Below are 14832 nucleotides of genomic sequence, written 5' to 3' on the forward strand. Positions count from 1 at the left end.
AAAGTTTCAGTTTTGGGGAAATGACGCTCAACTGGGGCAGTGTTGCAACTTTTCCCCACAAGAGACTGAATACTTTGAAATCGTAAACAAACACTGAGGAGCAGGGCTTTTTTGTAGCAGGAACTCCTTTGTATATTAGGACACACACCCCTGACATAGCCAATCCTCCAAGAACTTACAGTAGGCACTGTAATAAGAGCCCTGTAAGCTCTTGGATGATTAGCTCCATCAGGGAGCAGGAAGGCGTTCCTGCTACAAAAAAAGCTGTGCAGAGGAGAGAATCTTGCTTCCTTTCCTCAAAAAGTTTACCTCAGGTGAGGAAGTTTAATGGACCTGGTTACCACAACACAGGTTCCATCAGGGGTGTAAATTTACCCTTTCACCTAATATTCCTGGTTCTCAGAAAGTGCTTAGGTAGATTTGGAGCTTCTGGCTTTTACAGGATGCTTATTTATCACCTAAAATAAGCTTTCTTCCCTAGGCCTACCCACCCTACCTAAAAAGCCAACAAAAGTCCTGGCTAGCCTGACACTCTTAAGTAGAGTCTCCAAGCCCCTATCTGAGAAGCGTCTTCCTTCCCGCTTTTAAACTGAGGTGTGCTCACTCCATCTCATCCAGTGGCATTCCATATGTTCTAACTGGCTGCCAATTACTTGGATTTATCCAAGGCTATAATCACAAGGATTTGGTTCAGTGCCTTGGAAGAGAAGTGGAGATAACCACACCATCCCCACGCAGTTTTATCTGTCCTTTTTGTGTAGCCACCCTGTGAGTTGCTATGGGGTGCTTCTTCACATTTGCAACATGGTTTGTTAAGAAGTGACAAGTCAGATTAGAATGAACAACAAAATAAAAGAAATGTGCCTGCATATTCATTCTTTCCTACCTCGTCTTCAAGAGTGGTTTATGGGTTAAAGTGCCGGACTAGGATCTGGGAGAGATCCAGGTTCCAATCCCCACTCTGCCAGGGAAGCTCACTGGGTGACCTTGGTCCAGTCACATACTCTCAACCTAATTTACCTCACAGGGTTGTCACGAGGTGAAAATAAAGGAGAATAACATAAGCTCCTTTGGGTCCCCAGTAGTGAGAAAGGCAAGGTATAACTAAATAAATAAAAATCTTCCACTCCTCTTATCTAACCTCATTTTTACTTCCTTGCTTTACTCCCTCTCTTGCACAGCCTCCCCCCTCCCAGTAGCCATGTCTTGGATGCAATCCAGCACTTCCACTCTGAATCTCTTCCAGTTTCGATTGTCCTGAGGGGGAAGTGGAAATCAAATCCAGGTCACTTTGTTCTTTCCCAGCCTGCCATGGAAGTTTGTGGAGTGACCTTGGGCCAGTCACACACTCTGACTTAACCTACCTCACAGGGTTGTTGTGAGGGTAAAACAGAGAAGGAATGAATGTTGTAAGCCATTTTGAGTCCCATTGGGGTTAACTAAATTAACTAAACAAATGGGACAAAGAGCCTGAGAGGTGAGAAAGTACATTCTTAAAGGTCTGTTCTTTGTATGTTTTGGTTTGTTTTGATTTTCTTGATATCACAATCATGGTTATGAAGTGTTGTACCTCAATTGCGATGAAATGGGTAGTGAATCCTGTCAAGAATTACATAAGGATGCAGAGAATGAGGGTGCTGACAGAGTAAAACAGGAGGCAGATGTAAAGTGAAAAACAAAAATTGAGAGAGAATAAAACAGAATATTAGTATGAGTTTCAAGCTGCTGAGGCAGCGGAATTATAGAATCACTGAAATAGCTTGAGGAACATCTAATCCTCAATGCATGGTCAAGAAATTAATTCTAGATATATGTTCAATTGTTTGTACTAAAAAGGATGCATTGTTAAAGAACACTGTGCCTTACAGTGATTTACAGTTGCAAGTACAAGATCTGGGGAAAGATAAGCTAGTTTTCAAGGTTTTAGAACTAGGCTGGTGTGAGAAAAGAATCTGGAATCTGAGCAAAGTACTGCGTGTATATCTGTACTGAAGATACTATATAAACTGCTTGGGAATTCTGCCCGGATAGAAACTTCAGGGATTCAGTGGAATCTCTTGTCTTGTTGGTTGTTCCTACTGATGATTGCTTAATTGCTAGTTGCTTTTTAATTTACTAGACTAAGAACAAAAGTGCCTTCTCTGAGCTTCCAAGAGTTTCCTGTTTTTCCCCCTCAACAGTGGCAGACCTGCAGGTTTCTCATACACCACTAAAATTATTGAGAATTGCAAAGGATTCTGGGAAGTGGCATCTTTAAAAGATTTCAGGTAGTCCCGGCCAACATAAAAATAAGACAACAGATACACAAGTGATGCTATGCAAAGTGGAATATGTAAAGTGCGAATGGAGGTTTCTTTGGCTTGGGAGGCCCCTTCCCCACCTGCAAGGCCTCAGTGCGTCCCCCTTCCTAAGGATCCCATAAGTTTGTCCATATACTAGCTACCCTTAGTTTCCCATTATACCTGAACTAAGCTTATGCATCCCACACTACTTCGTGCAAAATCCAAAGAAAGAGCAATGCTGCAGCTAGAAATCTATGCTATCTGTTTTACTGCATAATTCTTTTTCTCTGCTTGCAGGCACAAAAAAATGTTCAAAGGACACAGTAGGCTTGGTCCTGGGCATATGACAGCCCCAGCTGCCTACGAACTTCGTCCAGGATGGAGTGGAGCAGCTCACTGTCTGCATGGGACATGATGGGGCTCTCCTTCAAGCCTGCGGAAGAGAGGCAAGAGAGCATAGTCAGGATTCAGGCTTGAGCCAAGCTCGAGCACCCAGGTGACCACATGACTTCCCCCCTGCTTGGCTTTCCGATGCTGTGAATCCCCCCCCCCCCCCACAGTGGGCTCTGGGATATTTACCTTGGAGGAGACATTGTCGAACATGTTCAGCTTCATAACGCAGACCAGTGCTGTTGGAATAGTGCAATTGTTGAGAGGGAGGGGGAAGAGGGAATTCTTCACTCTTCCCATTGACAACCAGCTGTACTGGGCACCAGAAAAAGCCTGGGATCTGTAGGCATAGGGGAAAAAAGAGAAAACGGATCATAAATGAAAACAAGTTTCAGAACTGAGCACCAAGAACAGGACCACTCCAGTGCTTTTTTCGTCAAACGAATGTGCAGGGGCTCAGACATTCCCAGGGGTAAGCTCAAAAGTGGAATTCTGCTTTGCATATGCTAATCAAACATATTTGCATACTGTATTCTGCTAGTTGTGGGAGAAGCAGACATAGGCAAGGCCCAGAAGCACGGCGTAAGATCACAGGAAATTCTGCTTAGTCCTTTGTCTTCTTCCTAACAGAGGTGGCTTGAAAGGGTATGTTCAGGGGTTTTTTGTAGGAAAAGCCCAGCAGGAACTTGGTTGCATATTAGGCCACACTCCCTGATGTCATCATTGTTTTGCATAGTGCTTTTCTGTAGAAAAAAGCCCAGCAGGAACTTATTTGCATATTAGGCCACACCCCTAATACCAAGACAGCCAGAACTGCATTCCTGTGTGTTCCTGCTCAACAAAAAGTTGATATTGTATGCTTACAGGGACCTCTGCTGGGTACCCCAAGCCAAATCTATTGCACCTCTTTTTTTCTAACTGGGATTAAATTAATAGCCAATCAGCAGGGCTGGTTTCAATGAGGGGATAATGGAATTAATACCCCCTTCAGTACTGTGGCCAAGATCCAAACTGAGTCTTCCCACTTTTAAAAAAAATTGTTTTTACTTTGTGTAAATCAATGCCCAACTTTCCTCTCTCCAGGATGAAAGCAGAACCCCTCCTCCCCACGATGCACCCACACATCCTTGTTGGGAAGAACTTACCTGGATGATCCCTTTGGTGCCACTGACGCTTGCTGCATTGGGCAGCTTGATGGTCATGGTGTAGGTGAGGACAGCTTGGCGACCGCCTGAGAAGTTCAGGATGATAGAACCCGTTTTGTCTACCCCTGTGGGGTTGGGGTGGGGAGGGAAAGAATCACATATTCAACAATGGCAGTGACCCAAGTTCTTATCTGAGGATTTATTCTACCCAATGCTCCCTCTAAGCTGTGAAGTATTGTGAGCCAAAATTCTACTCCATGAGCTAGTGGCATTAAAATTGTGAGCTACTGCATAAATTAATTTCCTCTGGGGTTATCCTTCCTGAGTGTCAGAACTGGAGAAACTTCAATCGAGGCCCAAACTTGTTACAAAAGTATAGGCTTTATTGAGAACTACAGAGGTAGAGGTACAAGATAACACTGATGCCAAGCCTGGCATTTGTTACAGTTTTATGCGGTTGTTGTAGCAATACTAAAAGCAATAATAAAACCATCTTTCACACGGTTTGGAGACGACTGTCTCCTTCCCAGGGATTGTTATCAGGAGGGAGGATAGCGTCCCGCTGTGAAGGCCTGTTCGGCTTGGCTTCAAAGGCCACCTGCAGATGTTGACCAGGGGTTATCTGCCATCCTTCAGTGATCACAGTTTGTTTGAAATGCACATGAGTCTGTGTTAGTGGCCTAGTGCAAAGCACATTGGGTTAGTCTTTGGTTACAGCATGGAGTCAGTTATGCTAACAATGGTTAGTGAAGTTACAAGTTCTGACACTGAGCTAAAACAAAAATGTGTGAGCTGGAGGCTAAAAAACTGTAAGCTAGCTCACACTAACTCAGTTTAGAGGGAATATTGATCCCACCTGTTCCCCCCCCCCAAAAAAAATATCTTCCTCTCTATTCCCTTTCTGCTGCTGTTATGCTGACCCATGCCTCAGATCAATAGCAAGGGTTGCCCTGATTCTGACAGGACTATGACCAACTGTTTTCGCACACAGCTTACCTTGCAGTCACAATCCTGTTCCCTCCGCAGCGTCCGGTCGGATTTTCCACCATCTGCGCCGGAGTTACAGGAAGTGCCGTGGCTTTTGTGTAGCAAATGTAAACTGGGTTATAGCGGTTTACGTTTGCTACGCAAAAGCCGCAGCACTTCCTGTAACTTCGGCGCAGATGATGGGAAATCCGACCAGACGCTGCGGAGGGAACAGGATTGCGACTGCGAGGTAAGCTGTGTGCGAAAACGGTTGTCTCTCTAACTCTGGCCTCATGCACAGAAATTCAACTACTGGATAAAAAGAGGAAGGAAAGCTGGTGTGAGTGGGGGGAGAAGAGAAAGAAAAACTGGGGAATAAAAATAAGGCAAGTCTAAAGGGCAAATAGAACCACAAGCTGACTGAGGAAACACTGGGTGCTGGCCAGTCATGGGAAATACTTTCATTGGAATGAAGGCAGCCAGTCAAACGTTCGACCTTACAATGACCCCACCCACTTTCTGAGATGCTTGGTGAGCTCCAGGGGAAAACTGACAGGTGATATGGTGCCCACTGGTGCCACACTGAGGAACTCTGTCCTAGAGCATCCATTCACCAGCTTTGGGAAATTCCTGGATATTTGGAGGTGGTGCCTGGGAAGGGTGGAATCTGGGGAGGGAGCTCAGCAGGGATGCGTTGCCACAGAAGATGTGGTCTACAGTAAAGCAGCCATCTTCTCCAAGGGAACTGATCTCTGGAGTCTGGAGATCAGCTGTAACTGCAGGAGATCTCCAGGCCCCACCTGGTGGTTGGCAACTTGCACAATTATCTATCCCTCCCTATACCCTATGTATAGGGTTAGTGCACCATTCCCCAAACAAATCTTCCATGTCCAGAGGGGAAATATGCAGCCTTCAGTCTCTGTTCTGGAGCTTTCCAGAGTCATCTGACTGACTCCTGTTGGAAACAGGATTCTGAATTAAATAGGCCCATGTTTGAATCTGGCAATTCTGTTGCTAAGTCCTTGGGTCTATTTATTTATCTATCTATGCTCCCACTTTCCTCTCCAATGAGAATCCAAAGCAGCCTACATCCTCCTCCTCTCCTCCATTTTATCTTCACAACAACCCTGTAAGGCTGTTTAAGTTATAACTGTGACTGGCCAAAGTTCTCCCAATGAGCTTCCACGTTAGAGTGGGATTCAGGCCTGGAAATCCAACCATGACACCATGTTGGCTGTCCAATCACTTTCCCCATTCCTTGCCTCCACTGCATCCACCACGTTGTTTCCACTACTGCCCAGCAGTCCAAGCAAAGCAGATCCCATTGTGCTGAAGTTCTAGCATTGCAACAAAGGAACAGTGGCTCAGTGGTAGAGCATCTGCTTGGTAAGCAGAAGGTCCCAGATTCAATCCCTGGCATCTCCAACTAAAAAGGGTCCAAGCAAGTAGGCATGAAAAACCTCAGCTTGAGACTCTGGAGAGCCGCTGCCAGTCTGAGTAGACAATACTGACTTTGATGGACCCAGGGTCTGATTCAGTATAAGGCAGCTTCATATGTTCAACTGCTTTTAAGCACAAAGCCAAACTAATCACATTGCCAAGAGACCCCTCCAGCGACCCCTCACAGATCCAATCCCCCAACTAGGGTTACCATTTCCCAGGTGGGTGCAGGGGAATCCCCCACTGCAAGTTCATGCCCAACAGCAGCCTGTGGGAGGAAATCCCCACCACTACCAAAAAGCAACATTGTGTGCAACATGCTGAAGTCACCCAGAAGTGATGTTGGGGTGGCGGCAACATTCTGGGTTTGGGGCAAAACTCTGTGGTTCGAGGGCAATTTTACCATGGAGTTTTGACCCCAAACCAGGACATCACAGGCATGCCCTGCACATCTCAAGATGTCCCCACCCACTCCCAGAACACTCAGCCCCAATCGCCCTGCTGGTGTGACAATCAGACCTGACAACCCTTCCAATGACTGACCTGTGTCATGCAAAAACCCAGAGGCCACAATGGACTCGGGCTTCTCTCCTTTGAAGATCATGCAGGCAAACTGGACACAGTAGATGCCAATATCCAACAAGCCACCTCCGCCCAGCTCTTTCTCTATACACCGAGGGATCGTTAGCTGAGGGCCTCCAAAGTCGGCATGAACCACCATCACCTCCCCAAGGGTCCCTTGCTTCAACAGGGAGCAGAGCTTCTCTGAAGCAGGGAAAAAACGGCTCCAGACACCCTGCAATAGGAGAAGAACATTGTCCAGGAGGTTGGGGCTAGATCTGGAGGCAGAAGTCATACAATTTTCAACCATATGAACCTGCAATATATCATCTAGCTTAGTGTTCTGCATTCTGACCAGAGTGGTTCTCCAAGAACAGAGATGTGTTTCCAATACCTGAAATCCTTATAACTGGAGATGGCGGGGATTGAACTTGAGAACATTTGAACGTAAGGCAGGTACTTTGTCACTGAGCCACAGTCCTTCCCTCCATTTGATGTTAAGAGGCTAATGAATACCTAACTTCAGGCTGATGTCAATCCAGAAGTTCTTTAGCCTCACCTGTTGGAAGGATTCCAAGAGTGGAGCTCCACAGCATTGGGTACTGTGCCGTTATAATCATTCACCTCCTACATTTTAAATTGGTGTTTTAACTTTGATATGTAGGTTTTTATTGCTATATTATATGTTGTGATCAGTCTTGAGCCCATAACGGGAAAAGGCGGAATATAAGCCTATTAAATAAATAATTAAAAAATACATTTTTTTTCTTGCTGTGCAGGAAAATCCAGGCGGTGACATTCAGGGCTTTCTTTGTAGCAGGAACTCCTTTTCACACCCCTGATGTAGTCAATCCTCCAAGAGCTTACAGGGCTTTTAGTACAGGACCTACTGTAAGCACCAGGAGGACTGGTTACATCAGGGGTGTGTGGCTTACTATGCCAAGGAGTTCCTGCTACAAAAAAAGCCCTGGTTGACATTATTACACCAGCACAAGACTCAACAGTGTGTGAATCCAACCCAGAATTCTGGATGTTTCTGTCAAACTCATAGGTAGGGATGCCAACTCTGGGTTGGGAAATTCCTGGAAACATGGGGGTGGACCCTGGGGAGAGCTCAGCTCAAGGAAGGGAGGAAGGCCAGCACAAAGGGGGTGGCACAGAGTTTACCCTCTGAAACTGCCATTTTCTCCAGGGAAACAGATCTTTGTTGTCTGGAGAGAAGTTGTAATTCCAAGAGATCTCCAGTCCCCATCTGGAAGCTGACAACCCTACCTGCAGCCTGGTTCCCATATGAAAGTGTAATTCCTTTGAGACCAGCAGTCCTTCTGTAAACAGATCTGCTGTCTGTTAACACTTCCTGAAAGATTTTTCATTGAACTCTGCTTTTCAGGGCGCCTGGGAAAACAATAATGTTGTAATCCACTTTGGGTCTCCACTGGGGAAACAAGCAGGCAAGATTCAGCCACCCCATCCCTATTTTAATGTTAGTCCTCCTCTGCTTTCCAAGAACTCAGGCTTTCTGCTTTCCTGCCGTGAGGACTGTTTCGCAGGTGCTAAAAATAGTACAGAGATCGTACTAACGATCTCCTCAGATCTCCAGTGGGCTGCTGAGTGCAGAGAGAAGGTCTTTCTTGCCCAGAAGGTTCCATGTAGTCCCAGTATGGGGGCACCGTAGCCTCTTACCTCCATGAGGAAGACCCCCTTTTCCCGGGCTGCCCGCACCATCACCTTGACTTCTGCAGTGTTCATGCCCATTGGTTTCTCACACAGCACATTCTTCCCGGCCTCAATGAAGAGGAGGGTAGATGGGAGATGAAAGGGATGGATCACCCCCACATGCACCACATCTGTAGAAAGGAAGTACAGTTAAGGAAAGAAATTGCCTAACCCAGCAGCTCACCAGAAGAAGGGAGGGAGTGACTTCCATCCTCCCACCAACCCTACAAGCTTTCCTCTTTTCTTTTACCCCTCCACTCTCCCCAATACTTCTGGTGTTGTGGTTCCAGACAAGCTTCCCCTTCCTGAGGCTTGAGCTTACTTTATTTTATTTTTAGAAGTATTTGTGTGTGTGTGTATGTGTTGTGTGGGTGTGAGTGTATGTGCTTGCAAGCCTGGGTGCCATGGTGACCCTTTGTGGGGTTAGGACGTTTTTCAGAGAGGTGGCTTGTATCTGGTAGCCTCTGCCTCTTGGCACTGGTATTCCTCAGTGGTTTCCCTTCCAAATACTTGCCAGGGTCAGCACTGCTTAGCTTCTGAGATGTGGCTTGTCTGGGCTACCCAAGTTAGAGCTTTATGTTTATTTTTTTTAAAGATTTGTTTGCTTCTTTTCCATCCAGTTCCTTACCCTAAAATGCAGCAAACATCTCAGAAATTTTAAAAAACCAACAAGGAGGATGGCGAGTACGAACATGCCAGACAAAACGGAAAAGTATTCTCTCATGAACAGAAAGTAACAATTGAGAGGGAATTCTATATTTTTTGTGCCACAACGGAGGTCCTTTCTTGTGGCAGATGATAGGGTGGTCTTACGCAAAGCTGCTAAAGATGATTGTAATTGTCAGGCAGGTTGATAAGGTATGGGAGGTACCTATCCTTGCTAACATGCTAAAAGAGATTTGGAAGGCCCATGGGCATTACATTTTTGGCCCACCCACCCCTCTTTTTCTTCTTCATTTCATCCTCACAACAACCCTTTGAGGTAGGTCAGACTGAGAGGACAGCTGGCCCAGGGCTACCCAGTGTGCAGATTTGAACCAGAGTTTTCCTAGTCCTAACTCAGCCCTCTAACTAGCTCCCACTTGGCATGCAGGAGGGTCCAAGGTAAAGTCAATGAAAACAACCCAATGAAAACACCCAATGAAAACAACCGCTAAGTAGCAGGCCAGGGAATGACCCATCTCTGAGGCCACCGTTTCAGTCAGGATGGGACCATATGGCCAGACAATGAGAGGCAAATGCAACAGCATCTTTTTGTACACACAAACCACAGCCATCCACGTTCCCTTGCCAAGCCCCCCCCCAACCCCCCTGTTTAGGTGAAAGCTGCTCACCGACTTCTGGATCCTGAGCCAGTTCTGCATAAGAGCCATAGGCCCTAGGGATGTTGTGGGTCTGGGCATATTTCTGCGCCCGGCTGAGTTCCCGAGAAGCGATGGCTGCCACCTTGGGACAGAGAATTAACCTTCACCTACCACTGTATCATTAGAGCCAAAGAAACCAGCCTCTCTTCAAGTCACTTCCCCTCCCACCCCAACACACATACTATGGCAAGAGTTGTACTTCCAGTTTTTCTGCTGGTGCCCTTGAAAGGCCATTCCTCCTTCTCCACAGGATCTCACATTCCCGTTTCAAGATTCGGCCACCCCACCCCCATTTTAATGTTGTTTGTTCTCTGCTTTCCAAGAACTCAGGCTTTCTGCTTTCCTACTGCGAGGGCTGTTTTGTCAGTGCTAAAAATAGTACAGAAATCATACAAACGATCCCATCAGATACAGCAGAAGGGTGCATGCATCCAAAAACGTATACCCAGGGCTTTTTAAAAGCAGGAACAGAGTTCTGGCTGGCTTGTTGTCAGGGGGTGTGGCCTAATATGCACATGAGTTCTTGCTGGGCTTTTTCTACAAAAAAAGGCCTGTGTGAAACAATGGTGATGCCAGGGTGTGTGGCCTAATATGCAAATGAGTTCCTGCTGGGCTTTTCCTACAAAAAACGTCCTGCTTATACCCAGAATTAAACTTTGTTGGTCTTAAAGGTTCCAGGGACTCCAACTTCGTCCTGCCGCTTCAGACCAAAAGTTTAGCAGCTGCCAAAGAAGGCGTTCCTCTCTCCATCCTGCATGGGTGGTCTTGTCCCTACTTGCCCCCTTTCTGCTGTACCCGCCTTCCCCCCCCCACCTGATGGTCCTCGGGAGCTGTACCCTCCTCCTCCTCCCACCTGATGGTCCTCCGGGGGCAGAGTCTTCATGGCCACCAGGAAGTCGTGGCTGATCTTCCCGGCGGAGCAGAATCCCCAGCGGGTGGGTCCCATGGCGAGAAGGGAATCCGAAGGTGCCGCTACTTGCTCGGAGTCGCTTGTTGGTCTGGGCAGGGAGCGGCCATCCGGTTCTGATCGCTGAACTTGAACATCGGGACTTTTATAGGGCGAAGAGGAAACCAGCAGGGGGCGCCGGAGCCGCGCTGATCATGGGATCTTATATGGCCAGGACCCAATATCGCGGCTTCCGGGCATGAATAAGGGTACTGCCTTTGGGCCAGCTGGGGAAATTTGAGCGTGCTGATGGGGGGAAAGGAGCGTGCCTGGTTAATCCCACCCAGGGATGTTACAGCCCTGCTGTGCTGTCTTGATGACCCTCCCTTTTATTTTTCCCTTGTTCAGATGGAACCAGGGACTAGGTAGATCTTGGATTGCCAGGTCCCTCCTAACCAGAGGCTGGAGCCGTGGGGCGATAGGGTTGCAGCTTCAGGTTGGAAAGCTCCCTCAGTGGAAAGCTCCCTCCCTGCATAGCATCCGTTCTTTCTGGGAACTGATGTCTGGAGATGTGTTGTAATTCTGGGGGAATCCCCAGGTCTTCCCTGGAGGTTGGCATCCCCACCCACTTTCTTTGCCCTCAGCTGTCTGGCCTGCAGATCAGTTCTTGGTGCGGACAAGAGAGAACAAGGCAACCTGGGTTTGCACTGTCCTTCCCTGTGAGGATAATTGAAATGGGATGGAGAGTGGGAATGGTGGATTGCACCAAGACGTGGATTGCGGAGAGGGGGCATGGGAGAGGAAGTAAAAGCAGAGTTACGTAAGGGGAGTGGAAAGAACACACACATGTACATTATTTATCATTGCTTATTCTAATCCAACTTGTCCCTCTGCACACAAATTACATTGCAAAATGTGAAGAATTGCTCCATAGCCACTCTGTGATGGTTACACAGGAAGGAACTGCATGGGGATTGGCTGTGGCTCAGTGACAGAGCATCTGCTTGGCATGCAGAAGGCCCCAGGGTTCAATTGCTGGTATCTCCAGTTAAAGGGTCAGCTAGTAGATGACTAGGTGGCCCGGGCTAGCCTGATCTCATCAGATCTCAGAAGCTAAGCAGGATCACCCTTGATCAGCACTTGGATTGGAGACCACCCAAAAAGTCCAGAGTAGGCAGAGGCAGGCAAGAGTGAAGCACCTCGTCTTTTGCCTTCAAAGCCCTTTGAAGGGTCACTATAGGTCAGCTGTGTCTTTTCACCAGGTGATATGAAGGACCTTGCACCCTGAACCCCTGGAGAGCCACTGCCAGTCAGCATCTCACCCCAGCAGACAGATGGTGTGACTCAGTAGCTGTGCATGTTCATGAGCAAAGGGGCTCTAGCAATCCCTGTCTTAGCAACGTTCTTGGAACATTGCTAGTGAATCACCATCTAATCATTTAATTCTGGGCTTTACTTTTGAACCAAAAAGCCATATTGACTGTGCTCTTCCATCTAGTTTCCCATTTATTCATCATCCCTGTTTTCTGTCTACTATGCAAGTTGTAGGATCTGGTAGACTTGACCATGGAACTAGATACTGGAATACCAAAAACAGCATGTGTAGAGAAGGGAGGAAGATGAGATTCTGAAATGAAGGGGGTGAGTGGTCAGACGAGCCCCAGAATCTTTTTGGTTGAAAAATGAGGCACAGAGAAAACTCTTGTGTTCTGCAAGGCTGTATAGAGTCAGGAACATTTGGCAGGTGGAAGTGTTACATTCCTTCTCCCCAAGCACTACAGTCCTGAACCAAATGGGAATGTATTTCACCTGCACATGGGGATCTTTGGCTAGTCATATTCTCTCAGCCTAGCCTACCTCACAAGATTGTTGCTGGGAAGATAAAATGAAGCAGGGAGGAACAACATGATAAATGACTTGGGTCCCTAAATGAGAAGGAAAGCAGGGTTCTCGGTAAATAGAGGTCTGGTGGGCTGCGGAGTGCAGAAAGGAGATATTGCTTTGGGTTGCTCCATGTAGTCTCAGCTTTGAGCTGCAGGGGGCACCACAGCCCCATGAGGAAGACCCGCTTTTCCCAGCCTGCCCGCACCATTGCCTTGACTTCTGCAGAGTTCATGCCCAATGACTTCTCTCAGAGCACATTCTTCCCAGCCTGGATAAAAAGGATGGTGCATGGGAGATGATGCAGAAGAATCACCCCCACATACACTACATATGAGGAAGGAAAGGCATCCAAGAGGAGTGCAGAGTTAGGAGGAAAAGGAATTGCCTAATCCAGCAGCTCTCCAGAAGGATGGTTCCAAATGTGGGGGTGGAAACCTAGCCCCATCCTTCCTCCATTCCCACCAACCCTAGCAGTATTTCCTCTTTTCTTCTTACACCCCTCCCCACAATACTGCCGGTGTTGTGGTACCAGGCAAGTTTCCCCATTCTTGGGTTTTAGTAATTCATTTTATTTTTTTAAAAAATATTTCTTTGTGGCCTTTTCACCCAAGTAGGGCCCTCAAGGCAACAAACAATTAAAGGGACATTAAAATCAATTTTTTAAAAAGATATATAAAATTCTTATACCTCCTTTGAGGTAGGTCAGGCTGGCCCAAAGCTGCCTGAGTGCAGATTTGAACCAGAGTGCCCCTCATTCCAATCCAGCCCAGGCCCAACCAAACCCCTATGTAACCTTTCTGGCCCCACCAATCAGTCTTCTGCCACTTGCTGCCACTCTGTTCAAACAGCCACCATTGCTCCTTTCTTTCTCCTCCCGGCACTTACCATTGAGCTTGATAAAAAGTGCAGGAGAAGATGAAAGCTCTTGCATAATTTTGTGATAATAAAAGAGAATGTGGCATCTGTATTTTAGGGGCATTCACAGGATATTTTGAGAGTTGGCACTGAGAGCCCAGCTCCCTTCCCCCAAGGCCGGTGCGTGGGTGTAGACCATATAGGTGGCAGTCTAGGGGGCCGCATGGCCTATGGGCACCGCTAGGCACCCCCTCCCCGCACACCAGTTGGCCCGCGGCATCTTTCCTCCACCTGACTCTGACATAGGAAAGAGGCAGCTAAGCCTTGCTCCCAGGCTGCCTTCCCTTTCCTCCGCCTGAGACTTTCTCACACCACGGGAAAGTCGGGGGGGGGGGCCTTTGCACGGCAGGCTCCTCAAGAGGAGCCCACTGTGCAAATGGGGCAATCTGGCTCTGCTTGGCTTCCCTGCACCACGGGGAGGTCGAGCGGGGATGTGGGCATTTGCATGGAGGGCTCCTCAAGAGGAGCCCTCCATGCAAACAGGGCCATCCGGCCCCACTCAGCTTCCCCACACCATAGGAAGGTCAAGCGGGGGTGGGGGTTGCACAGAGGGCTCCTCAAGAGGAGCTCTCCGTGCAAATGGGCCCACATTTGCGCAGGGGCTGGGTCCCTCCCCCACTGAAGGGGCAGGGGGTGGAGCCTTGTCGGAAGCAGCAAAAGCCCCAGCACCAGCCCTGCCTGGCCCCACAAAATTTGAAATTCTGGCTACGGCCCTGATCCAGACCTCTAACCACTAGACCGCATTAACAAGTATTTTGCACACAGGGGGGTCCAAGGAACAGTCTCTGGCATTTACAGTTCATAGGATCTCTAGTAGCAGGCCTAGAAAAGGCCCAGTCTGAGAGGTTGGAAAGCTGCCCTGTCAGTCAGCATGGGATATAAATTTTGTTGATAGGGATGCCAGCCTCCAGGCAGGATCTGGGTATCCCCCAGAATTACAGCTCATCTCCAGACTTCAGTGATCAGTTCCCCTGGAGAAGATGGCTGTTTTGGAGGGTGGATTCTGTGGCCTTGTGCCCCACTGAGGTCCCTGACCTCCCCAGACTCCATCCCCAAATCTCCAGCAGTTTCCCAATTTGGATCTGGCTGTCAAGCATGCATATTTCTAAATACAATGGTGGGTTCTTAGATAGTAAGAAGGCCGCTAGTATCCACCGCCTCCCTCCCTTTTTTCAACAGTTGGGCAAATAGTAAATCAATCTAGCCCAAGGAAGTTTACGCTGCAGCCTGGCTGGCCTCTCCTCCACATTCATACAGACAGTTCTTTTTAAACTCATTTTTTT

At 47.8% G+C, this 14832-nt stretch overlaps 1 protein-coding gene across 1 annotated transcript; it reads right to left on the reverse strand.

Annotated features, from left to right (window-relative positions):
* Positions 1–2533: 2533 nt before the first annotated feature.
* On the reverse strand, positions 2534–10944 carry LOC132584812 (trans-1,2-dihydrobenzene-1,2-diol dehydrogenase-like). The gene is made up of 7 exons (XM_060256736.1): positions 10718–10944; positions 9835–9946; positions 8468–8631; positions 6767–7019; positions 3818–3942; positions 2862–3012; positions 2534–2715 (listed from the first exon to the last, which is right to left on the reverse strand). The coding sequence occupies exons 1-7, from the start codon at positions 10808–10810 to the stop codon at positions 2594–2596; spliced, it is 1020 nt and encodes a 339-aa protein (XP_060112719.1). The 5' UTR covers positions 10811–10944; the 3' UTR covers positions 2534–2593.
* Positions 10945–14832: the final 3888 nt, after the last annotated feature.

The sequence above is a fragment of the Heteronotia binoei genome, chromosome 15, assembly GCF_032191835.1.
Source record: "Heteronotia binoei isolate CCM8104 ecotype False Entrance Well chromosome 15, APGP_CSIRO_Hbin_v1, whole genome shotgun sequence".
Taxonomy (NCBI): Eukaryota; Metazoa; Chordata; class Lepidosauria; order Squamata; family Gekkonidae; genus Heteronotia; species Heteronotia binoei.